General features: G+C 35.1%; 3 protein-coding genes across 3 annotated transcripts; all 3 read right to left on the reverse strand.

The window, feature by feature from the left end:
- Window positions 1-10,578: 10,578 nt before the first annotated feature.
- LOC136807882 (uncharacterized) lies at window positions 10,579-14,723 on the reverse strand. The gene is made up of 5 exons (XM_067064499.1): window positions 13,115-14,723; window positions 11,854-11,915; window positions 11,559-11,711; window positions 11,047-11,218; window positions 10,579-10,628 (listed from the first exon to the last, which is right to left on the reverse strand). Exons 1-5 carry the CDS (start codon window positions 13,155-13,157, stop codon window positions 10,579-10,581), a joined length of 480 nt encoding a protein of 159 aa, XP_066920600.1. The 5' UTR covers window positions 13,158-14,723.
- A 5,167-nt stretch (window positions 14,724-19,890) lies between these two features.
- LOC136807995 (protein TsetseEP-like) lies at window positions 19,891-21,515 on the reverse strand. Its single transcript, XM_067064630.1, has 2 exons — window positions 21,079-21,515; window positions 19,891-20,710 (listed from the first exon to the last, which is right to left on the reverse strand). The coding sequence occupies exons 1-2, from the start codon at window positions 21,217-21,219 to the stop codon at window positions 19,931-19,933; spliced, it is 921 nt and encodes a 306-aa protein (XP_066920731.1). The 5' UTR covers window positions 21,220-21,515; the 3' UTR covers window positions 19,891-19,930.
- A 336-nt stretch (window positions 21,516-21,851) lies between these two features.
- Window positions 21,852-25,596, reverse strand: LOC136807883 (putative leucine-rich repeat-containing protein DDB_G0290503). The gene has a single exon (XM_067064500.1). It carries the CDS (start codon window positions 25,594-25,596, stop codon window positions 21,865-21,867), a length of 3,732 nt encoding a protein of 1,243 aa, XP_066920601.1. The 3' UTR covers window positions 21,852-21,864.
- Between the last annotated feature and the right edge of the window lie 729 nt (window positions 25,597-26,325).

Raw genomic sequence — 26,325 nt, forward strand, 5'->3', positions numbered from 1 at the left:
CTTATTTTCTCATGATTGTCATCTTCCCCTTGCACTCCTTTTTAGCCAAGATATCTGAGGGATTTTGAAAAAACCAAAGCCTCGAAAGGTAATTATTTCAATTCTAAAGTCTAATTTTGAATTTCTTACTCTGAGGTGCCAAACCTAAATTGTTGCCTCCTCGATAAAAGTTTTCGTCAAACAAATTTAAGTTTTTCATGATTTTCTAAAATAACCCCTAAACAATCATTGTTGGGTTCTGCCGTTGGCCAAAATTAAAAAATATGTCATCTCGTCAAATCTAAAAACTTTCGATTTCAGGATTTTTGCTGCTCCCCAAAATAAGTTCTAAGATTGCAATAAACAAGATGGATGGAAATACACGCTTTTTATATAAGAATAGTGTACTTTGGATGAGGGTCAAGTATTCTAAAGTACCAAAATTGAAGGTGAAATATTCTTAACGTATTCTTCCATTTTTAGACTTGACTTTTCTACAAACATGAGAAAAGATCAATTTGAGAGTTTTGGACTGAGTGAACATTTGGGTTAAAATTACATTTATAAATTATTATTTATTAATAACATTTTTACATCATTACTTCCTCAAACCATCAATTTATCTCTAACAAAGGATCCTTTTTTTCTGATAACCAAATTTCAAAATGACAGAAGACTGTGAAAATCTGTGAAATTCACCCTAGAGGGTATTCTTAGGGTATTCTTACGATTTGGCCAATTTTCACCCTGATATTCTTATAGAAGATATTCTTATTTAAAAAAAGCGTGTACACTTTATAAGGGGGGTACTAGGGTTGGCGGTTGAGGGGTATGTGCGGATGGGACCTCCTTTGAGAGACTGATTTTTGCTGAAAAAGTGAGCCTTAGAGAGGTGAAAAAACCGACCCTTACCGTCTGCACATATCCAGCACCCATTTTTGCTTAAGTACCCCCCCCCCCCGGAAGCTGGGTGAAAAATTTTTAATATGAGGTTGGGAACATGAGGCTTCCAGACTTTAAAACATACCATTTCTTAGGAAATTAGATCGAAATGATCACAAAATGTTGAAAATAAGAACATATTTAGGCTAATTAACCAAAAAGTTAAGAGCGTCCCAAGGCTTCAAAATATTTAACGCTCTTATACAAATAATACTCAGGGAAAAAAAGGAAGCATTAAGATTAACGTTGTTAAATCCTGTGACGCCCAAATTACTGCCATCTAAATCAATAACATACCTACAGTTATCTGTATACTCTTGGCTACCACAAAGAAGATGTGTAGGGGTACATTTGACTATTTACACATCGTGTCAAGCAAAAGTGAAAACAGAAGTAATGTAAGTGAAAATCCTCAAATAAAAATCTAAACCATTTTTATCACTCAACCTTGTTGTATTTGGCTGGGGGTTAATATAATATGCTGACAAATGACCAATTTTCGAGTTTTTTTTCTCCACCCATTAAATCCACTGGAAGTATCGTGAATTTAGTATCTAATAAATATACATGAGGAAATAATCGAACAGATTAATCTGGCATTTTTGTGGATACTTTGATTAAGCATTACTGAGGAATAATTGGTGGTAATTTAATGGCAAAATGCTTTAAAAATGGCATTCTTAGGTTAAGTTGCCAAATTCCATGATGCCGGTATTCTCACCATATTCTTAATTTTTTGGCCCACTTCATCATAAATATTCTTAGAAATTATATTATTGTTAAAAAAACGTGTAGAAGCCACAGATATCTGTAAAGCCCGAAGGGCTAGATTTGCGGCTTTTATCAAAAAGTGAAGCTCATCTTTGGAAGGATTTCCTACCAGAGTCACGTGACTAAAATATGCAATTTCACCGGTTTGAGAGATGTGAAATAGCGTTTGCCGCCTACGTTTTTTGATCTCGCGCTCCGAAAACAATTAAAATGCTAGATCCTATCCATCGGCACGAAATTTAAAAAGTCAAATATTTGCTTCACTTTTTTTGCTGGAGAAAGCTTAAAGTTGCCTATCTAGCCCTTCGGGCTTAGATATCTGTGGTAGAAGCTTGCAACCCAAATTACAGCAAGATCAGACGGGCGATTATACTGAAAGTTTGCATTTGGGGTAAAATACAGACCATTCTGTAAAATACCAACCGCTCACGTGACTAAATTGAAATTTTGCACACTGTCAAATGGTCAATATCTATCATTGGTGAAATTTTTAAGGCAAAAGCTCCAGTCAACGCGTATTTTACAGACCTGTCTGCAAAGTATCAAATACTTATGGAACGATCTTTTTCTGCTACTAGTCTCTTTCATTTGACAAATCAGCCTTCAAAAATTTCGGTGGTCAAATCCGAACCCACATTTTTCAAATCATCTTCGATTTTTGACATGTGCGTATTATTTCCCGCTTGCCGTATTACATATTACAAATTTATCCAACTTTTGCCACTGGCATCTCAAGGCCTTGCTTTGAGAGATATGTAAATGCTGAAACTTATGAGTATCTTTCAAATGCAGCAAAGTCTCTGGAGAAAGTTTTTATACATCCTCTTCAGTACAACCCGTCAGTTTCCGTTTCCAGAACAGGAAATATCGGAAGACCGTCTTTTGATACATGTTTTTTCTTTTATAAGCATAACGTTTATAAGCATATGCAGGCTCAGTTTTTGGTACCTAAACAATGGCTCTATTGTTTGAGAACAATAGAATGCTAAGCATAATGCGAGCCTGATGTAGGGGCAGACACTTGCTTATAAAAAAAAAAACATGTATTTACTATGGAGTTTTTTCAAACTTTAATTTTAAATTTTAAAAACGTACAAAACGCAGACCAGATAAAAACGGAGGGAATATATTTTGCGGACCGTCAAGTAAACAGTTTCAAATAGGAATGCGTCAAGTTGGAATACATCGACTTGAAATGTTTCAAATTGAAATGAATCGATCTGGAATACATCAAGTCGGAATACATCAAGTTGGAATGCGTTAAGTCGGAATGCGTCAAGTTGGAATGCGTTAAGTCGGAATACGTCAAATTGGAATGTCTCAGATTTGAATGCATCAAGTTGAAATGCATCAATTTGGTTGATTTGGAATACATCAAGGTGGAATGCGTTAAGTCGGAATACACCAATTTGAAATACGTCAAGTTGATTGAAATGCGCCATTCCAAAACGAAAACTGCATTTCAAGCTGGTGTTCTGCATTTCCAATTCGCCCATTCGATTTTGTCCAGTATATGACGCCATAGAGAACCCTCCCAAGGCCCAGTGAATCAAAACTTTCAAAAAATGGAAAAATAGACCTTTTCATAAATTACGTCACGAACATCACTTGAGGTATATTCCTCTTAGAATTTACCCAAGAAACAAGTCCACTAGAATGTTAGCCATTTCATGTCAGTCTCGAGTTCAATAAGTTTTTTTAAACTAGAAACATGTGCCACATTGACCTTACCCTACCAAATCACTCCTTTAGGTTAAAAAATAATTTCAAAATTCTCAGGAGACAAATAAAATGAGACAACTTGAGATTCTTAAGAAAATAAAATGTTTACTTTCCATGCGATTAAACGTCATTAAAAAAATCAAAGTGATGTGTTTATACTGATTAGCTACAATCAGGGACAAAATATTTGGCACAAAAGGGAAATTCACCGGGGTGTTTTGAAACCACAATCGATTTGTAAGTGCTCTAAAGTAGGTTCGAAGGGTAGAGTTTTAACTCTGAGTTTTAACGCTAGACTTAAGACTTAGGACCTTAGGATCTGAGGATCCAAAAGTTCAAAAATGGTCTAGTAGGGCTTGAAATATAGCCTAGAAACCCATAAATCCCTCCCAGATCGAAATACTTGATGAAATCAAGTTGAAGGCCTAAAAATTGACATTCTCGCTCGAACTTCAATTTTCGAAAAATTGTAAATTAGCCAAAAGTGCCAATATATTATGACCCTGATTGTCTAAGAAACTGAAAAATGCCAAATTCTGCTCACCAGGGGGTCTAATTTCAAGTTTCAAGCAATTTTTCGGGCTCAAAATCCGCCTTTTGTCAATTTTAGGGGCTAAAACTTGAAAAAAAGTCAAAATTTTCTGAAATTTTCACGTTTTTGACTTTTCGTAAATTGGACCTTTTCAAAAAGTTAAATATTTCACAAAAAATTGATTTTGACCTAATGAAAATGCCTCAAAATGGTCGGAAAAGGGTTATTCTTCACATTTTTTGGGTTTTCTCCTAATTTTAGACCCCCCGCAGAGCAGATGGCATTTTTAATTTTCAAAGACAATCAGGGACAAAATATTTGGCACAAAAGGGAAATTCACCGGGGTGTTTTGAAACCACAATCGATTTGTAAGTGCTCTAAAGTAGGTTCGAAGGGTAGAGTTTTAACTCTGAGTTTTAACGCGAGACTTAGACTTGGACCTTAGGATCTGAGACCAAGTTCAAAATGGTCTAGTAGGGCTTGAAATATAGCCTAGAAAACCCATAAATCCCTCCCAGATCGAATACTTGATGAAATCAAGTTGAAGGCCTGAAAATTGACATTCTCGCTCGAACTTCAATTTTTCGAAAATTGTAAATTAGCCAAAAGTGCCAATATATTATGACCCTGATTGTCTAAGAAACTGAAAAATGCCAAATTCTGCTCACCAGGGGGTCTAATTTCAAGTTTCAAGCAATTTTTCGGGCTCAAAATCCGCCTTTTGTCAATTTTAGGGGCTAAAACTGAAAAAAGTCAATTTTCTGAAATTTTCACTTTTGACTTTTCGTAATTGGACCTTTCAAAAAGTTAAATATTTCACAAAAAATTGATTTTGACCTAATGAAAATGCCTCAAAATGGTCGGAAAAGGGTTATTCTTCACATTTTTTGGGTTTTCTCCTAATTTTAGACCCCCCGCAGAGCAGAAATCGGCATTTTTAATTTTCAAAGACAATCAGGGACAAAATATTTGGCACAAAAGGGAAATTCACCGGGTTTTTGAAACCACAATCGATTGTAAGTGCTCTAAATAGGTTCGAAGGTAGAGTTTTAAATCGAGTTTTTAACGCTAGACTTAAGACTTAGGACCTTAGGATCTGAGGATCCAAAAGTTCAAAAATGGTCTAGTAGGGCTTGAAATATAGCCTAGAAACCCATAAATCCCTCCCAGATCGAAATACTTGATGAAATCAAGTTGAAGGCCTAAAAATTGACATTCTCGCTCGAACTTCAATTTTCGAAAAATTGTAAATTAGCCAAAAGTGCCAATATATTATGACCCTGATTGTCTAAGAAACTGAAAAATGCCAAATTCTGTCACCAGGGGTCTAATTTCAATTTCAAGCAATTTTCGGGCTCAAATCCGCCTTTGTCAATTTTAGGGGCTAAAACTTGAAAAAAAGTCAAATTTTTGAAATTTTCACGTTTTTGACTTTTCGTAAATTGGACCTTTTCAAAAAGTTAATATTTCACAAAAATGATTTTACCTAATGAAAATGCCTCAAATGTCGGAAAAGGGTTTATTCTTCACATTTTTTGGGTTTTCTCCTAATTTTAGACCCCCCGCAGAGCAGAAATCGGCATTTTTAATTTTCAAAGACAATCAGGGACAAAATATTTGGCACAAAAGGGAAATTCACCGGGGTGTTTTGAAACCACAATCGATTTGTAAGTGCTCTAAAGTAGGTTCGAAGGGTAGAGTTTTACCTGAGTTTTAACGCTAGACTTAAGACTTAGGACCTTAGGATCTGAGGATCCAAAAGTTCAAAAATGGTCTAGTAGGGCTTGAAATATAGCCTAGAAACCCATAAATCCCTCCCAGATCGAAATACTTGATGACAAGTTGAAGGCCTAAAAATTGACATTCTCGCTCGAACTTCAATTTTCGAAAATTGTAAATTACCAAAGTCCAATATATTATGACCCTGATTGTCTAAAAACAAATGCCAATTCTGCTCAGCGGGGGGTCTAATTTCAAGTTTCAAGCAATTTTTCGGGCTCAAAATCCGCCTTTTGTCATTTTAGGGGCTAAAACTTGAAAAAAAGTCAAAATTCGAAATTTTCACGTTTTTGACTTTTCGTAAATTGGACCTTTTCAAAAAGTTAAATATTTCACAAAAAATTGATTTTGACCTAATGAAAATGCCTCAAAATGGTCGGAAAAGGGTTATTTTTCACATTTTTTGGGTTTTCTCCTAATTTTAGACCCCCCGCAGAGCAGAAATCGGCATTTTTAATTTTCAAAGACTCAGGGACAAATATTTGGCACAAAGGGAAATTCACCGGGGTGTTTGACCACAATCGATGTAAGTGTCTAAGTAGGTTCGAAGGTAGAGTTTAACTCTGAGTTTAACGCTAGACTTAAACTTGGACCTTAGGATCTGAGGATCCAAAAGTTCAAAAATGGTCTAGTAGGGCTTGAAATATAGCCTAGAAACCCATAAATCCCTCCCAGATCGAAATACTTGATGAAATCAAGTTGAAGGCCTAAAAATTGACATTCTCGCTCGAACTTCAATTTTCGAAAAATTGTAAATTAGCCAAAAGTGCCAATATATTATGACCCTGATTGTCTAAGAAACTGAAAATGAAAATTCCTGCTCCCAGGGTTAATTTCAAGTTTCAAGCATTTTCGGGCTCAAAATCACCTTTTTAATTTAGGGCAAACTTGAAAAAAGTCAAAATTTCTGAAATTTTCACGTTTTTGACTTTTCGTAAATTGGACCTTTTCAAAAAGTTAAATATTTCACAAAAAATTGATTTTGACCTAATGAAAATGCCTCAAAATGGTCGGAAAAGGGTTATTCTTCACATTTTTTGGGTTTTCTCCTAATTTTAGACCCCCCGCAGAGCAGAAATCGGCATTTTTTTTTCAAACATCAGGGACAAAATATTGGCACACAAGGGAAATTCACCGGGGTTTTTTGAACCCACAATCGATTTAAGTGCTCTAAAGTAGGTTCGAAGGGTAGAGTTTTAACTCTGATTTTAACGCTGACTGAAAAAGGCTTCGATCTGGGATTCACAAGTTCAAATGGTCTAGTAGGGCTTGAATATAGCCTAGAAACCCAAATCCCTCCCATCGAAATACTTGTGAAACAAGTTGAAGGCCGAAAATGACATCTCGCTCGAACTTAATTTCGAAATTGTAAATTAGCCAAAATGCCAATATATATGACCCTGATTGTCTAAGAAACTGAAAAAATGCCAATTCTGCTCCCAGGGGGTCTATTTCAAGTTTCAAGCAATTTTGGGCTCAAAATCCGCCTTTTGTCAGTTAGGGGCTAAAACTTGAAAAAAAGTCAAAATTTTCTGAAATTTTCACGTTTTTGACTTTTCGTAAATTGGACCTTTTCAAAAAGTTAAATATTTCACAAAAAATTGATTTTGACCTAATGAAAATGCTCAAATGGTCGGAAAGGGTTTTCTTCACATTTTTGGGTTTTTCCTAATTTAGACCCCCGCGAGCAAAATCGGCATTTTTAATTTTCAAAGACAATCAGGGACAAAATATTTGGCACAAAAGGGAAATTCACCGGGGTGTTTTGAAACCACAATCGATTTGTAAGTGCTCTAAAGTAGGTTCGAAGGGTAGAGTTTTAACTCTGAGTTTTAACGCTAGACTTAAGACTTAGGACCTTAGGATCTGAGGATCCAAAAGTTCAAAAATGGTCTAGTAGGGCTTGAAATATAGCCTAGAAACCATAATCCCTCCCAGATCGAAATACTGATGAATCAAGTTGAAGGCCTAAAATTGACATTCCGCTCGAACTTCAATTTTCGAAAATTGTAATTAGCCAAGTGCAATATATTATGACCCTGATTGTCTAAGAAACTGAAAAATGCCAAATTCTGCTCACCAGGGGGTCTAATTTCAAGTTTCAAGCAATTTTTCGGGCTCAAAATCCGCCTTTTGTCAATTTTAGGGGCTAAAACTTGAAAAAAAGTCAAAATTTTCTGAAATTTTCACGTTTTTGACTTTCGTAAATGGACCTTTCAAAAAGTTAAATATTTCACAAAAAATGATTTGACCTAAGAAAAATGCTCAATGTCGGAAAGGGTTATTTTCACATTTTTTGGGTTTTCTCCTAATTTTAGACCCCCCGCAGAGCAGAAATCGGCATTTTTAATTTTCAAAGACAATCAGGGACAAAATATTTGGCACAAAAGGGAAATTCACCGGGGTGTTTTGAAACCACAATCGATTTGTAAGTGCTCTAAAGTAGGTTCGAAGGGTAGAGTTTTAACTCTGAGTTTTAACGCTAGACTTAGACTAGGACCTTAGGATCTTAGGATCCAAAGTTCAAAATGGTCTAGTAGGGCTTGAAATATAGCCTAGAAACCCATAAATCCCTCCCAGATCGAAATACTTGATGAAATCAAGTTGAAGGCCTAAAAATTGACATTCTCGCTCGAACTTCAATTTTCGAAAAATTGTAAATACAAATGCCAATATATTATGACCTGATTGTCTAAGAAAACTGAAAATGCCAATTCGCTCACCAGGGGTCTAATTTCAAGTTTCAAGCAATTTTTCGGGCTCAAAATCCGCCTTTTGTCAATTTTAGGGGCTAAAACTTGAAAAAAAGTCAAAATTTTCTGAAATTTTCACGTTTTTGACTTTTCGTAAATTGGACCTTTTCAAAAAGTTAAATATTTCACAAAAAATTGATTTTACCTAATGAAATGACTAAAATGTCGGAAAAGGGTCTTCACATTTTTTGGGTTTCTCCTAATTTTAGACCCCCGCAGAGCAGAAATCGGATTTTAATTTTCAAGACATCGGACAAAAATTTGGCACAAAAGGGAATTCACGGGTGTTTTGAAACCACAATCATTTAAGTGCTCAAAGTAGGTTTCGAAGGGTAGAGTTTAACTCTGAGTTTAACGCTAGACTTAAGACTTAGGAACCTTGGATCTGAGGATCCAAAAGTTCAAAAATGGTCTAGTAGGGCTTGAAATATAGCCTAGAAACCCATAAATCCCTCCCAGATCGAAATACTTGATGAAATCAAGTTGAAGGCCTAAAAATTGACATTCTCGCTCGAACTTCAATTTTCGAAAAATTGTAAATTAGCCAAAAGTGCCAATATATTATGACCCTGATTGTCTAAGAAACTGAAAAATGCCAAATTCCTCACAGGGGTCTAATCAAGTTTCGCAATTTTCGGGCTCAATCCGCCTTTTGCAATTTTGGGGCTAAAACTTGAAAAAAGTCAAAATTTTCTGAAATTTTACGTTTTGACTTTCGTAATTGGACCTTTTCAAAAAGTTAAATATTTTCAAAAAATTGATTTTGACCTAATGAAAATGCCTCAAAATGGTCGGAAAAGGGTTATTCTTCACATTTTTTGGGTTTTCTCCTAATTTTAGACCCCCCGCAGAGCAGAAATCGGCATTTTTAATTTTCAAAGACAATCAGGGACAAAATATTTGGCACAAAAGGGAAATTCACCGGGGTGTTTTGAAACCACAATCGATTTGTAAGTGCTCTAAAGTAGGTTCGAAGGGTAGAGTTTTAACTCTGAGTTTTAACGCTAGACTTAAGACTTAGGACCTTAGGATCTGAGGATCCAAAAGTTCAAAAATGGTCTAGTAGGGCTTGAAATATAGCCTAGAAACCCATAAATCCCTCCCAGATCGAAATACTTGATGAAATCAGTGAAGGCTAAAATCCAAAAGTTCAAAAATGGTTAGTAGGGCTTGAAAATAGCCTAGAAACCCATAAATCCCTCCCAGATCGAAATACTTGATGAAATCAAGTTGAAGGCCTAAAAATTGACATTCTCGCTCGAACTTCAATTTTCGAAAAATTGTAAATTAGCCAAAAGTGCCAATATATTATGACCCTGATTGTCTAAGAAACTGAAAAATGCCAAATTCTGCTCAGCGGGGGGTCTAATTTCAAGTTTCAAGCAATTTTTCGGGCTCAAAATCCGCCTTTTGTCAATTTTAGGGGCTAAAACTTGAAAAAAAGTCAACATTTTCTGAAATTTTCACGTTTTTGACTTTTCGTAAATTGGACCTTTTCAAAAAGTTAAATATTTCACAAAAAATTGATTTTGACCTAATGAAAATGCCTCAAAATGGTCGGAAAAGGGTTATTTTTCACATTTTTTGGGTTTTCTCCTAATTTTAGACCCCCCGCAGAGCAGAAATCGGCATTTTTAATTTTCAAAGACAATCAGGGACAAAATATTTGGCACAAAAGGGAAATTCACCGGGGTGTTTTGAAACCACAATCGATTTGTAAGTGCTCTAAAGTAGGTTCGAAGGGTAGAGTTTTAACTCTGAGTTTTAACGCTAGACTTAAGACTTAGGACCTTAGGATCTGAGGATCCAAAAGTTCAAAAATGGTCTAGTAGGGCTTGAAATATAGCCTAGAAACCCATAAATCCCTCCCAGATCGAAATACTTGATGAAATCAAGTTGAAGGCCTAAAAATTGACATTCTCGCTCGAACTTCAATTTTCGAAAAATTGTAAATTAGCCAAAAGTGCCAATATATTATGACCCTGATTGTAGTACTTATCAAAGAAAAAAATCAGTAAATCACACCCGTGTGAAAACTATTATTAATACAATAATGACCGGTTAGTGAGGGCTGTACTGACTGAGAAAAATTGCCCGAGGTCAAGTGACGACCGAGCTTGCGAGGTTGTTGCGTTGACCGAGGGCAATATCTTCAGTACAGACCGAAAAAATTGGGTCAAGCTGGAGTTTCTACAAGGTTTTTGATGATTCGGTTGGTCGTTGAATCTTGAGACAAAGGATTTTATTGCTTTTTCAAAAGAGCGCGTCATCTCTATTATTTCAAATAACCAATTAGTGAAGTATCTTATAAAAACTCCAGCTCATCCCAAAAAATTAGAGAAATGATGTCAACGCATTGTTTATTCTTTTGAAAAAGTGACGTCACAATGAATTTTCCTAACGACGGGCAACTCTGGACAATGTAGGCCCGTCGTCGTGCGAAAAGAACCAATTGCATTGCGCAAAAAGTCGTGTAGCCCGCTTCGAAAAAGTAACCGGTTAACAAAATAATATTATTAACACAAGCAATCAATTAGCAATATAGGTTATGAAGCAAAGAATACTTACCGTCCATGAATTGCTCCTCAAAAACGTTCTTGATAGCATCCCCGAACTGGTTGTTGAGGATGCTATTGCCAAACCCTGGTGTTGAAAAGTGACTGAACTGGTAACCGTTTTTAGTTTTCTTTCCAAAGAGTGTTACCGAATGCAGACTATGATGTTGATGCAATGTGTGTGACTGAAACAAAAAGCAATGAATAACGTCAAGGTTAATAATTAAGGGTACAACAGGTACAACCAATCTGTGGAATTTTATGGCTTTTTAAGCGAAGAAACAGAAGAAACAGAAATAAAAAGTGGATTCATTATTCAAGAATTATCAATCAGTTCTAATGACCAAAATGATTCTTCCACCATTAAACAATTTAAATATTCTTATAAAAATAAAAATGCTGCAAAACTATACAGCGTACATGTGCAGTCAGTCATAATTTAATTTAACTTCCCAAGGATCATAACCGATAATGCCTTTAAACAATTCCTCGAATGGAAATTTTAATTATGAAAAAAAAAATTACATTTGTCTCCCAATTATGCCTGACATCGGTGACCTGGGTCATGCCCGCTGGCACGCACTCGATTGGCGGCTTTTTCTTTCGCGTGAACGGGTGGCCATTGGTACAAACCTTTGAATTATTGGATTTAGCAGAAACGCCGCATTCTTTGCACTTCTAAAGTAAAAGAAGAATAATAGTACTATTTTTTTAAATAAAAAGAAACATTAAAAATACTTACAAGGTAATACGAAAACAAGTTGAATAAGGAAGTTAAAATGTCTGCTCAATGAATTAAACGAATATTTAATAAACATACTTTCAGTCTCGGTTTAGTGTATAAGTCGACCGGCATCAATTTCTTTACTTTTGCAGGAGGAGCTAATGAAACAAAAAGAAGAAAGGAATATCAATCACAGGGAATCATACAGTAAAAAGATTTCTTTGATACTCCTTAGATGAAAAAATGGACTAGAGGGATTTTTTTTCTCCAAAGTTATCAAAGTTATCAGTAAATGTATCTTTCTTCCCCTGATACAGCGTATCAAAAAGGTGAAAGAGTGCGAAGAAAAATTTCTTGTCCTCTATATTTTTCTTCTCGTACATTATCAATTTTTGCGAGCACTCTGTCTCGATGTTGAATATTCCAAACACAATACAGATTGAAGACAGTTTTTACTCCTGAACTATAACGGAATAAAACTTACTGATTTCCAGATGTTGTCATGTTTCAAATAGTGTTTTAGTGTAACCGTGTAACTGTCAGTCTACAGTCATACAAATAGTCACGTAAGTCAGTCATGTTTCGAGTAGCGTCAATCCGTCAATTTAAAACATTGAAATGAATTAAAGGAGGTGAACTTTCATCGTTAATGTCTCAAATAAAATTTATTGAGAATCACTGAAAAAAAAATGTGCGTAGACAAAAGAAGTGAATACTTTCAGAAATTTGAAAAATGGAGATACGAATCGCCTTTTCAACTCATTTTGTTCAAGAGGCTATGAAACACTATGCTTCTTTGAAACCTTTGATTGAGAAATAATTATAACAACGACTTCTTAAGCATTCATAAAATCTTCTTGCCAAAGTATTCTAGAGTGTGCCGAAAAAAGGTAAAAGTTCTTCTTTTTCCTCTCAGACAGATTTTTTCTTCCTCAATAATACAATATTACATTGTTTAGTTTTAGGGGGTAATGGAATAGCCCAATGTCTTTTTATGATCCATTTCATGACGATAAAATTTTTTACTTCGATTCAAGTGAGTTGAATAGTCAGTTCAGTTCAAAAATTTTAGCCTCGTTTTGAGGAAAAACTCGTCCCAGACCGGGACTCGTTCCCTACATTCACGAAATCGAATTGCACATAAGATGCTTTTACCTTAGGTATTTTCATTTTTGCATGGGGAATCCAACTTAGCGAGAATCAACTTCCTAAACAAATTTGGCTGATTTGCGAATTTAGATTCCATTAATAAAACACTCAACTTCGCAAATGATCTGATTCGTTAAATTTTCTGAAAGCAAAAGTTTTTGTAAAGTAAAAGGATTGACAAATTAAGCTCACTGAGCTCATGCCTTACCTGTAGAATCATTTTCATTTATTGGTTGGTTTTCCTTTTCCATTTTCCAGCTTTTTATATATTGTGCTATAAATGATAAAGTAACATTTCAATGGATTTCTAATAAGAAACCAAACTACATGATTTATTGATCATGGGGGGGGGGACACTCATGCAAAATTTGGTAAGGGGATGTGCCACTGGTCAGAGTCCCCTTTTTTAAGCTATCAATATGTCTGACAGGGTCCCAAAATTGCTTATTTTCAAGATGTGTTCTGACAAGGTGGACTTTTGGTTATTTTAGACAATTTTCAGGGTTGAAAGGAGAAAAATTTTCAATTCTTCGTCTCCTGTCAGCCACTTTTTGCCAATTTTCAGCGTGAAAGTGAAAATGGGAAATTTTTTCAATTTTTCTTTCTGACAGGGTCTCAATTTTATCAAAAATACATAATCTGACAGGGTCCACTTTTGAAACTCCATCAGCATGCTCGTCAGCGTCATAAAAATTATTAGAAAACAAAGTTCAGATCAAATAGCTTAAAAAGCAGTAAAAAGAAATATTAATGGTAAAAAACTCTCCTCAAAGTGCTAGCTACCCTATTATCTAAAGTAAAAGACACCAAAATCAATAATTCATAGGTCCCACCACTTAAAAAATTCACATATAAAGCTGACTTTCCAATTCTAAAATGGATGTGCAATCACAATAAACCAGACAATTCAATGACTAAATATTACACATACAAAAAGCATTGGTTGAATTGCTTCCTGCCTTGGGAGTTTGAATAACCAAAGCAAAAGATATCTTCTGGGTCAACCTACTTGTAATGGATAGGCCCCAGATAAACCCCTACTAAATAACCTTTTAATATAACCAGATATGACATAAGCATGTACACACCTTTTTCAGAGGTGAAAGAGTGTATAAGTTGTTAGCATTAGTTTTCTATTTCATATTTTTAGCTGCACCAGAAGTAAAATAACACCGTAGAACAGCAGGTGGAAAATCCCTGTAAGCATCACCTAAAGCCCCATCTTAACCTATTTCCATCAGCTGTAAGTCGAAAATTTTGAGTTTCCACCTGATTGCTTTAAGCCCAAAAATCCAAAACTTCAGGGTGGAGGCACGCTAATGCAAAAGCCATTCAAAGGTTTGTTGGTATCACCATCTTGAGGCAAGTTTTCTTGGAAAATAAACGAACCTTGTTTTTATTAAATTTCATGTTGTTCCAATTAATAAATCAGCAGACTGTATTTTCTGGTCAAGATGAACATTTTACAAGAATTTTCGTCATTGGATTGGTTGTTAAACTATTAACACAAAAACTTGTCATCTCCATTGTTTTGAAAAACCAAGTATATGAGCATCTTATAAAAACTTCTAGACATCTGGTATTTTCCCTAAACAGCCTTAAGTGTATTTTAAATTGCCTTTAACCTATGTTTAGTTGGATAGTGCAATTTCATAGTTATTAAAAAACTTCTCTTGACGGAAATGTGAAAAAGGCACCACATCCTAAATCTGTCAAACTCAAATGTTTTAACAGGGAGGTCAAGTAGTTCGTACAAGACAGATATACCAAATAACTGATAGCCAAGGTTCTAAGCTAATAATATTTAAAAGATGTATACTATTAATTAGCTTAGTTGCAAACAAACTTGGTAAAAGCATGCTCGCCTTTGCTGAAGACATTTCATATTCCCAAAATAATGAAAGCGTTTGTGTTATCCAAAACCAAAATAACTACATCTACATTATTCCCAAGAGCAATAAAAAATGACAAGCTTTTTTTTGGAATATCAACACTTTTGAGGCTTTTTTCTCAATTGGAAGAGAAAGATTTACGTATAAATTTCCAGAATAGATTAAATGAAATTTTGAGGGGTTAGCAACAATCGAGTTATGCTTAAACCAACCAATAACTATATGTATTTCAAAGAAGATTTAAATTAACTGCAATCAAAGACTTAGTTTAGGTATAAACTTATTTCTTTTTTTATGATTTTTGTTGGCGAAAAAATGTTGTTGAATTAAAGGGCCGAAAACTTCATTTGAGTAGATCTGAGTCAACTGATGACCTCCTATAAGCTCTTCAACTTAACAAAAACAACAGATAATCCTTAAAATTCATAACATAACTATTCGAAAACATTATCTTAAAAAATCTCAATAATCCAAGAAGATAATGAGTTATAAATCATAAAACTATATTATCTGTTACATCAAATTATGAATATTAGAAAAAATTTCACTCTAAAATTTCTATACCTTCAGAAACATGACTTCATTATTTCCATGTATCTGCTCTCCCTGTTACAGCCTAGGGTCTCTATCTCTTTAAAAATCTTATCGGCAGTACTCTGACCATATATATTTTTTTGTTTTTTTTGTTTTTGTTTTCATTTTCCATCAAAATTTCGCCAACAAAAATCATAAAAAAAGAAATAAGTTTATACCGAAACTATCAAAGACTTTTGACAAGTCAACAGTTTCTTTCCCCCTTTCTGCGGGGTTTTTTTCCTAAAAATTTTCCCAAAGGGGGGGGGGGTTGCAGATTTTACAAAGGGTCCAATAGAATAATTTGGTCAATTAAGACAGCTCCCACTTTAAGATTATTTGCAATGGCACTTTGTCAATTCTAATCATAAGATGGGATGTTGAGTACTATAAAACGAAACGGTCTTTCTGAAACTACAAAGTGGATTTGAGAATTGAGGTTCAAAATGAACGTTGAGTTAATTTACAATCAAGCAGTCAAATATTTTAGATACAACAGGGAGTAAGCTTATTGGTCTATAATACAATTAGTGATTAATCAGTTTAAGGCCTTTTTTGAAGCTGGGGATGATGTCAGCAAGCTTATTAAGTTGGTCAGGAAAAGTGTGAAATTTCATGCAATTGTTAAAGCATGATGTTAAAAATGGGGCACAGATATTTGCAGCATCTTATTAATAAACATTAAGTTCAAAATAACCTTGAGTACGTCTCGTTCACCTTGGCAAAATCAAAAACCTTGTCTGAGTCTCAAGGGGAATCTTTTCAGTTTCATTAATCCTATTGAAATACAAGTTAAAAATATCAGCAGCATGCTCATCAGTTGTATGCAAGATATTATTTTCAAGCAACCTTCCTTCAGCTTTGTAGTAATTTTTGTCTGAAAATTTTGTTTTAATCAGTAGGGAAATGTCTCCTGATTTTCAAAGTGAAAGATTTTCAAAGTGAAAGATTTTCAAAGTAGAAAATTTAAAAACCCTTCAGTCAAAAGTTGCTATTTTTCATTTTTCTTTAAATGGATCCATTTTTTAGCTTCCCCTCTTTTGCCCCAATTTTTTCCCCTCTTTCACTTTAGGGATGACGTGTAATATGTTGCATGGATGTTGAGTGACGCAATGAAGATACCAAAGTGTCATTTAAACTGAGAGATTTGATACACTGAACCAATTGAACCAAAACATTAATTGCTTCTTATACAAAACATAACTTTTTTATTACAAAATTGTTAACGTTTTAAACACAAGCAACGTATTCAGAATAATAGAGATAATTATTTTTACAACTCACACTTTTTTTATCACATTAAATTGACATCTTGACATTTTAGTCATCTTGTTAGATGTTTTGTTTTGAGCGAGAGTTCTTGCAATATAGTTTATTGTTCAACTTGGGGAGGGAATGTTTGTAAACATAGAATTTTTTTCATAGCAGTTATTTGGGGGTCGGAGTTAGGCAGGGGGGTCGGAGTTAGGCAGGGCTGTCGGATTTAGGACCATTCACGGTATAATTTCATCACTTTTCAGCATTTGCGTAAGTTTTAATCATCGATCGTTATGAGATATTGGTCTTGGTTGAGCCACTTTCTGATGGGGTGGCCAGCTGGCTTTAAACTCCAGCTGAAAGTATGTAAAATATATAAAAAGATGACCTTGGAAGTTTGGTAAAATGACTACTGTGTTTTGGCGCCGTCCCATATATAAGGACCCTGCCGACGCACCGGATTTAACGAACACCGGACACGCGAAAGTCCGGTGTAAAATGAGAATTTTTTTACCACCAGACAATCTCTACACCGGACTTAAGGAAGTCAGATGTCGAAGAAGGATATTTTTTTCACCAGATGACAATCAAAACACCAGACATGACCAGTCGTCTGGTGGGTCCGGTGTTTCATAATTTTTTGTTTCATAAATGTCCGGCGTCCAAAATTCCCTGTATGCAACACCGGACTGACGCTAGACTTATTGCGTTCGGTGTAGCGAAAGGATACTTTTTGCCATATGGACAAATACATCGGACAGTCTGGTGCGTCGGCAGGGTCCTCATAATAGACCTTTTTTCAAAGAGGATGTCCTGTTGAATAATTATGTAGTCCAGCCATAAATAGGGGTGACAGTCAAAATTTCAAATTGGTTTTGGCAAAAAGAGACCAGATTATTCTGAAAGCCCTTTTCATTAGAAAAAAAATGAGGGGTCAGCCAACTTCATAGCTCAAGCGGTTCTCGAGATATGCTCGTTCAAAGTTGCTCAAAATATGTATTTTTATGTGCAATTTTGAAATAAATTCATAACCTTTTTCAAGCAAAACCTCAAATTGAGAACGGCACCAAAATATGCCAAAAATTGCTTTCTACGAATTTAATTCACAGACAAAAACGACTATAACTTTCCATTTAATGAAGCTTTTGACTTGAAATTTTCTGGAGCTCCTCAGCAATCTAATCTAGTTTCATTTACTTTAAGTCTTTACCAATTCAAACATATTTAAAATGCATAAATTAAGGAATAATTAATTAAATTATGCGAAAAAATTGTCCTAAAAATCAGAAAAAAGACTTTAACTTCAGTTCTGGCGACCGATTTTTGTTCAAATTTCATGTAACTAAAATGCAACTCACTAATACATTTTCAGGTGAAAATTCATCCATAATTTATGCAAAACAACATGCTGAGAGATAATTTATGCGAGAAATATGTAAATGACCATAATTTCAGTTCTGGCAACCGCTTTATGTTCAAATTTTCAGAGATGCCTCTCATAACTAAAAGACAGCTTACAAATACATTTTAACATATAAATCCATCCCTAATTTATGCAAAACGACATTTTCAGAGATAATTTATGCAAGAAATATGTAAATGACTGTAATTCCAGTTCTGGCAACCGCTTTTTGTTCAAATTTTCAGAGATGCTTCTCATAACTAAAAGACAGCTTACAAATATATTTTTACATATAAATCCATCCCTAATTTATGCAAAACGACATTTTCAGAGATAATTTATGCGAGAAATATGTAAATGACTGTAATTCCAGTTCTGGCAACCGCTTTTTGTTCAAATTTTCAGAGATGCTTCTCATAACTAAAAGACAGCTTAAAAATACATTTTTACATAATAAATCCATCCCTAATTTATGCAAAACGACATTTTCAGAGATAATTTATGCGAGAAATATGTAAATAACTGTAATTCCAGTTCTGGCGACCGCTTTTTGTTCAAATTTTCAGAGATGCCTCTCATAACTATAAGACAGATCCCAAAAACATTTTTACATATAATTTATGCTAAACAACATTTTCAGAGATGGTTTAAGCAAGAAAAAAAGAGAAAGGCCAATAGAAATTTTGGGGGAAATCCATCAAGTTTTCTTCCGATATGGTAATTGTAGAAATTCATGAATAAAATTGTCTTACAATAATGCAAACCATTGATACCACTTTGCCAAATTACATAGCAAGATATGAATTTGTATCCAAACAATTCCAAGCTCAGTTACTTTTTATTTATAGTTTAGTTTCTAAAAGCAAAATAAAATGTTTATAATAAAGCTGTACGTAAGAAAGAAATTTCTTCCATTCAAAGAAAAACAAAGGACTGAAAAGTTGATATTTGACAAAATTAAAAACCACTCGTAGTATATAATAGTCGAACGTGCGCAACGCACTGGGCTCAACTTCAGTGGCTTCAAATTATTCATAGGCCCAATTGTAGACCCCCAGATATTTACCCAATGAACAAGTGTGCCAAATTTCAACCAAATCCGACCATTTTGGAGGCCTGTAGGCTGCTTCAAAGCTTTAGCCTCGTTTTGGCAAAAAACTCGTCCCTAGGCCCCAAAAATCTAAATTTTTGAAAAATGCAAAAAAGCACCCCCAGATATTCACCCAAGGAACAAGTGTGCAAAATTTCAGCCAGATCGAACAATTTTTGAAGCCTCCAGGCTGCCCCAAAATTTTAGCCTAGTTTTGGCGAAAAACTCGTCCCCAGGCCCCAAAAATCAAAATTTTTGAAAAATGAAAAAAACACCCCCAGATATTCACCCAAGGAACAAGTGTGCAAAATTTCAGCCAAATCGAACAATTTTTGAAGTCTACAGGCTGCCCCAAAGTTTTAGCCTCGTTTTGGCGAAAACTCGTCCCCAGACCCCAAAAATCAAAATTTTTGAAAAATGAAAAAAACACCTCCAGATATTCACCCAAGGAACAAGTGTGCCAAATTTCAGCCAAATCAAACAATTTTTGAAGTCTCCAGGCTGCCCCAAAGTTTTGGGACATACACACAGACACACAGACACACACACAGACACACATTCTCAGATTCTAACTCAACTGAAGTTGAGAATAAGACGAATCACTCTCAATTCTTGCAAAACAAAAGCAAATTGTTTTTGGTTATTTTTGTCCGAAAAGAATACGCAGAACCCAAAAAATTCAGCGTTGATACAGTATTTAAATTTCCTTGAAGAATGAGATACAAGAATGGAAAAAATTTGTATTTATGTTTTTTTGTTTATATTTCAGATTTAGCAACAAAAAGTCAATCAAAATCAATCATGGAAAAATCACTGAAAAAAATTGTTAATCGTTCCAAGTTGATTATTTAATAATCCAACAATTAAATTTAAGCCGTCAATGTTCGGCTGTTGTTGCTGTTGCCCAACAACATTAATGTTATTGTAGGGGTGGTGGTGGTGTTGAACACCTCCACCACGCCAACGTCCACGTCCACGCCCACGCCCTCGTCCACGCCCACGTCCTCGACCTCTATTATGCTGAGCGGCGACGATTGGTTGATGATGTTGTTGAGGGACGACGACGGCTGGTTGAACATGTTGTTGAGGGACGACAGCGGCTGGTTGGACATGTTGCTGAGGGACGACAGCGGCTGGTTGGACATGTTGCTGAGGGACGACGGCTGGTTGGACATGTTGCTGAGGGACGACAGCGGCTGGTTGGACATGTTGCTGAGGGACGACAGCGGCTGGTTGGACATGTTGCTGAGGGACGACAGCGGCTGGTTGGACATGTTGTTGAGGGACCACCACTGGTTCTGGCTGATCTCCAACTACTGGTTCTGGCTGATCTCCAACTACTGGTTCTGGCTGATCTCCAACTACTGGTTCTGGCTGATCTCCAACTACTGGTTCTGGCTGATCATCAACTACTGGTTCTGGCTGATCATCAACTACTGGTTCTGGCTGATCATCAACTACTGGTTCTGGCTGATCATCAACTACTGGTTCTGGCTGATCATCAACTACTGGTTCTGGCTGATCATCAACTACTGGTTCTGGCTCGTAGGGAACGTATTCTGCAGTAACACCTTCTTCATCTTCATTACCCTAAATAGTTAAGTGATTTTCAATTTCTTTTCGAAAAACTGCTGCGTTATTAGGGACAGTAACTTTCACTGAAACAAATACTTAATCTTAAACATTACTCTTAAATTACTTTAAATCGTATTAAACTTGGCAAGATAAAATTTTGCGTTTACGTGAATTTTCACCCTTTTTGCGTAATTGAAACTCGCCAAATGGTTTGGCAGTTGCTCATTTGTGAAATTAAATCCACGCGAAATTTTTCGAACTGCTCATTTGCAAAATCAAATCCAAAAAATTTCGCAAATTTTTGACCTTGCGAAATTTAATCATGCGAAGTTTAATCTCACAAAGTTTAATACGATTTAAGTAGTAACTAACGAATACTTTACATAATATGGAATTGTGGAAGCATCAGATGCTGGTGATGCTGGTGAATGCAGTTGTGGGTGTTGTAGTGGGTGTTGTCGATTCATTAGCATATCCAGCAACTCACCATCCTGATAAGGAGGACCTTTTCCATTAGCTGGCATTTTATTACTTATTTATCTTCTAAAAAAAAAGGAGCAATAATTTAAATAAATGACTTGACTCAGTTTTAGGTAGACTGGAAATTAATTTGAAAAGACATAAGATATGACAGTCTAGAGTCTAGTATTTTATCTTTTTACTGACACGACTAGACTTGTGCAAGAGTTGCCCCTCCACGCAACCTTGAGTCCACCACACCAACAAACACTGGTGGTCCTTTCATGCACATAAAATCATGAGCTCAGATTAATGATATTGGAAAAAGTATTTATGAATAAAGAGGTTGTTCTCAGACTATAAAATTCAAAACATTTCAGATTCAACTTTTTATTCCAGACCTGCTGTTTCAATACACAATATTTAACACGAGTACTATTTAATACCTTATCAATCTTTCAGTTAAACTCACTTGGAAGGTGAAATTTCAAGTTGATATTTTTGGCTTTCAAATTTTTAAATAGCCTGTTCAACATGTTTTTTTTTCACACATCACTAGTGATATATTGAAAGAATTTATTATGGCATGATAATGTTCTTAAAATTATGTGTATTTATTTCATATTTTGGTCAGTGAGGAAAAAGTTGAGAATATGAATTGTTGTTTGTAACTAAAAAATTATAGTAAACCTCATTACTTACATATAAATTTATTTTTCCAATCCCACTACGCATTCTAGAAACCTTACACGCCCATTCAAATACAGTTCTATCAAAGGCTCAAGAAAATATTCTTTCTCTGTGATATCATCTTCACTCCCATCATTAAACTCGTAATAAACAAAGAAATCAGGGTTTTCAGGGTCTTTACTTTCCTGATCGACATCTGCAACCTCACCTTCCCACCATTTATCAATGTTGTCTTCCTCATAGAGGACTTCTATTTTGGAATCGATAAAATCTGATGAAACAATATTTATTAGAGTCAAGTCATCACTTAAAAAATCTTCATAGAGGTTAGCAGTACATGTATCATTTCCTTCTGAGTCACAAAGATGATATTGAATGAGAAATTTTGGGTTTTTTACTGCCCGCCCTACCTGCCGAATGACTACGCCCCTGTGCCATCCAACTTCCTCATCTCTTTCAGTATAATGACAAACAAGTTTTCCAATTAAATCAGAGGGAATAGAAATTATCGGTGACTGTGACTCAGAATTTTTTGAAACTCTTTGCTTCTTAGAGATGTTCTTTTTCGAATTTGTCGCCACTCTCTTTTTATTTTTGGTTTGAATTTTGACACCCACCTTTTGTTTTCCCTGTTTTTTTTCTTTCTTCCCATTAGTAAGTATTTCTTCTTTTCTTTGTTTCACTATTTCAGTTGACAAAGTTACAGGCTCAGAAAAGTCAAAATTATCAGTTTTTGGTTCCTCATTAGTTTCCATTTCCTTTTCTTCTATAATTTTCAACAGATTATTTTTAAGTTCCTCAATACTCTTGTTTTTTCCTTGCGATGTAAGAAAGAAAAGAGATTTATGACATATTGTATTCATTTGGAGGACAGTTTTGCGAAAGTCCAATTGGACCTTTAATGATTCTCTTTTGCTTTTAGCAGTATCAAGTTTGCCTAGTTCCTTTTCAATAGTTTCTTTGTCAGTCCACAGCCCATTGCACTTCTCTTGAATTTGCACTGTCAATTGTTCCTTAAATGATGCTAGGTTTTCTGCTTTTCTTTTTTTTTCAAGTGCTGCTTGTTTAGTTTTTTCTTCTTTTTCATTGTGAATCTGTTGCTTTCTTTGAAAAAAAAGCTTTTTTTGTTCTTTTACACTTGTTCTAGCTCTCTCCATTACCATCATAAGATCAGACTTTGATAGATTATCCCTCCAGGCTTTTGTTTTATTCAAATTGAACATGATGATTCCTTCATACACCATGTCTAGTGCTTTTGGTTTAGCACGTTTAAGGTAATCGAGCATACCAAACGTACGCTCGTTTAGAGCATTTGATGTTGGCACAGCCACTGCTTCTTGGGAAGTTTCCTCTGAAGGATTATCGTATTTGCCTCCAACTAAATGATCTTCTAACATTCTTTTTGAGACCACAGTGAAACTGGCAAATATCATTTCAAGTAAAGGTTTAGTCATGGATTCATCATGTTCAAATTGAGAAGTCAATGTTTCAAAAATTGTATCCTTGTGAATGTGTTTAGGAAAGAGACAATCTGAGCCAAATAAGAAATCAGAGGAATCAGCACTCCACTTTTCAAATTTTTCAACCATTTTTTGATAATTCTTTGACATATTCAGGGCAGTTTCCGATTCAACCATCTGTCGCCAAAAAGGACCTGTCACCTTTTTATGTATCAGGCCTAAAGCTCTACAACCCACCTTATAAGCCAAAACATTTAAATCATGATAGACAGCTGTCAAAAGCCTATTCTCATCGTAACATTCAGAAAAAAAGGCTTGAAGTAGCGAATACAGCTGGAATACTCCAGCTGCATTCAAAAACAAAATATTAAACCTATTGCCTAAAAATGGGTACAGTGGAATTTCAGTAATGTTGTACTCACTTTTTAAAAAGGTGGCAAAGTGGACCATACGTCCACTTTTATCACAACCCCTTTCCTGTACTGATTTGCACACTGTTCTAATAGTGCGGAGACACCCTGACTCCCCGTTAGAATAGCCACCATGAGCAAGGGACCCTACTTTTTTATCTTTATCATAAAGTAAACCCTCCCAAACTTTCAAAGTGGCTTCAGCTTGATCTGCTAGTCCGACAAGATAATGAAGTCCGCAAAAGAATTCATTTATATTCTTCAACTTTGACTTTTCTTTATCTGTTAGGTTATCCCATCCCTCTATAATTTGTGGTAAAACAGAGGCTCTATATTCTATAAAGATGTGATTAAATTTTTTTTGAGTGCTGCAGCGGTCACTCATGAGATTTTTTATTGAACCAAAGACTTTGTTGCTGAAAGATTTGTCAGAGGACTTTTTAGATAAATCATCAAGGATATTTTGTAAGACTTTCAATTGCATTTCAGCATCCCCTGAGCTTGTCTCTCTCAGGCCAGCATTGAGAGTTTCACCAGTTTTAGTTGTAATGTCGTATGATAAGTATGAACGACCTTTTTTTGAAGTGCCATCACTATGCAGGGTATTTAGATCAGAAAAGTTTGTTGCAGAATCACTTTCAGAAATCTTTTCCCCAGATAAAACATGAACTAAATGTTGTTGTGCAAGATTCCTGGCCTCAAGAAGCATTCCCTTAGCAAAAGTCACCCCCGGTAGAACAGGAGCATCTCGCTTGGCAATATTTTTAAGTACTGTTCTAATAACCTCCTTTACTTTGGATGTACCCACACCCATGCATAGGAGGTCTTCATAAACAGCGCGGATGTCAGCATTGTAACACCCTTTATGAAAAACTTTTATTTCATTACTTTTCATCAAATCTTCTAGCTCTTCCTCGGCAGCAAGTTTTTCATTTTCTAAAAATTTTACATGATCTATCAAAATTTTGATTTCAGCTTTGAGATTTTCAGTATGAGATTGAAAGCCATTTTCATTAGTTTCACCAAGTTTTTTTTCAAAGTTTAGTACTTTTTTTTTCAAATCATAGCCCCTTCGCCTATATTTGGTAGATTTGACTAGGGCTTTATCTAGTTTGGCATTCAATTTTTGTATGTATTTTTCATTTTCAGAAGTGCTTTCTGCAATAGAAGACTGAAGGGAACTTATCATTTCATTTTTTTCACACAACTCCTCATTTGCCTCGATCACTTTATCCTTCTGAAGTTTGATACGTTTGTTGACATTACGTGTCGACAAGTGTCCCAACTTTGATAATGCTTTACTTAAATCAGAGGAAGTTTTCTCACTTTCTATCTGAAGGCATTTAAGTTCATTCAAATACTTAATCTTGTCTTTACTCTCTTCCTTTAAGGCCTCAAAAAGTAGAAAAACTTTGGATTCCAGATCATTATTTTTTTCTAATAATAATGATATTGTTTTATCAAATTCTTCACGATTGAAAGTTTCATTTCTGGTTTTACCAAGATTTTTGCTGCTCACGGGACTATCATTTGAAACAGTTCGGTTTATACCTGAGGGAACAGGAAAAGAAAATGGCTGGTTTGAAAAGGTGCTTAAATTGTTAGCACGCAAACTTTTTTTATCTTCACTTAACTTTGTTAGAATTTTTTTGAATCTCTCAAAATGATGGACACACTCAGGAAATAAGGGAATCATACATTCATGAAATTTGCTCCAACTTGGAGTGAAATGATCCATAAAGTAGGACTTCAACTCTAAAACAATCCCATTTGTGACAACAACTGACTTGTCATCTTTCGTAATTTCAGCGATGGCATTTTTTAGGCAATCCTTATCATTCCCATCAATTTGAGCAGAAGTCAACCCGATAGCACTACACATGGGACCAATTTCTAAAGATGATGATAAACTAACATCACAATCATAGAAATCTGTTATGTAATTTTCAAGACAGTCTTTGTTTTTCGAAATAAACTTCAAAATCTTTCTTCGAAAATTTGTAGGCTTTTTAATAATCAACGAAACGTCTTTATAACACAACAAACTCAGGATTGGGACTAGATTTCCAGAAACAGAGAGTGAATTTTCATCAAGGAAAGACAAAATTTCTGAAAAAATTTTATAACTCACCTTACTATTTTTATTCCAAGATTCTGGAAGTTGTTTTTCATACACTATATCTTGGAGATCTTTTTTCGAAAAAAAGTTGTTTACATTTGTGGCCGCCATTTTAGGAAGTTTGAAACCAATCAGAAATCGAAAAAAGTCAAATTTTTACGTAATGTTTAATCCGAAAAGAAAAAAATATGTCCGACGAAAAAGTCACTTACCAACCACTACAAACCTCTAATTTACCAATGAGCAATTTGAAATCAATAAAAAATAACTTCATAGTGTTGAAGAGGAAGCTTTGGGCTTTCTTTTGATACCCGGCCTCTACACTGAGACCATGAGATTGATACGATAAAATCGGAAATAGTTTTTCAATTTGGAATTACTTCAAGACGACAGCGATTCACTGTGGAGGCCATAGCTCAAAAGAAAAACAAGAGCTTCTTCTTTCACAAGAAAAAAACCGCAAGTCACGGGACCGAAATGCTCACGCGGAAT

The sequence above is a fragment of the Clytia hemisphaerica genome, unplaced genomic scaffold (genome assembly GCF_902728285.1).
Source record: "Clytia hemisphaerica strain Z4C2 unplaced genomic scaffold, Clytia hemisphaerica genome assembly, whole genome shotgun sequence".
Lineage (NCBI taxonomy): Eukaryota > Metazoa > Cnidaria > Hydrozoa > Leptothecata > Clytiidae > Clytia > Clytia hemisphaerica.

What these genes read in the sequence shown, in the direction of transcription:
- LOC136807882 (XM_067064499.1), bottom strand. Translation starts at nt 13,157, where the DNA reads ATGGAAAAGGAAAACCAACCAATAAATGAAAATGATTCTACAG. An exon ending in AAATGAAAATGATTCTACAG is followed by an intron (nt 11,916 to 13,114) that starts GTAAGGCATGAG and finishes TTGTTTCATTAG; the next exon opens with CTCCTCCTGCAAAAGTAAAG. An exon ending in ACACTAAACCGAGACTGAAA is followed by an intron (nt 11,712 to 11,853) that starts GTATGTTTATTA and finishes CTTTTACTTTAG; the next exon opens with AAGTGCAAAGAATGCGGCGT.
- LOC136807995 (XM_067064630.1), bottom strand. Translation starts at nt 21,219, where the DNA reads ATGCCAGCTAATGGAAAAGGTCCTCCTTATCAGGATGGTGAGTTGCTG. An exon ending in CTTCCACAATTCCATATTAT is followed by an intron (nt 20,711 to 21,078) that starts GTAAAGTATTCG and finishes TTAACTATTTAG; the next exon opens with GGTAATGAAGATGAAGAAGG.
- LOC136807883 (XM_067064500.1), bottom strand. Translation starts at nt 25,596, where the DNA reads ATGTGTAGTGCTATCGGGTTGACTTCTGCTCAAATTGATGGGAATGAT.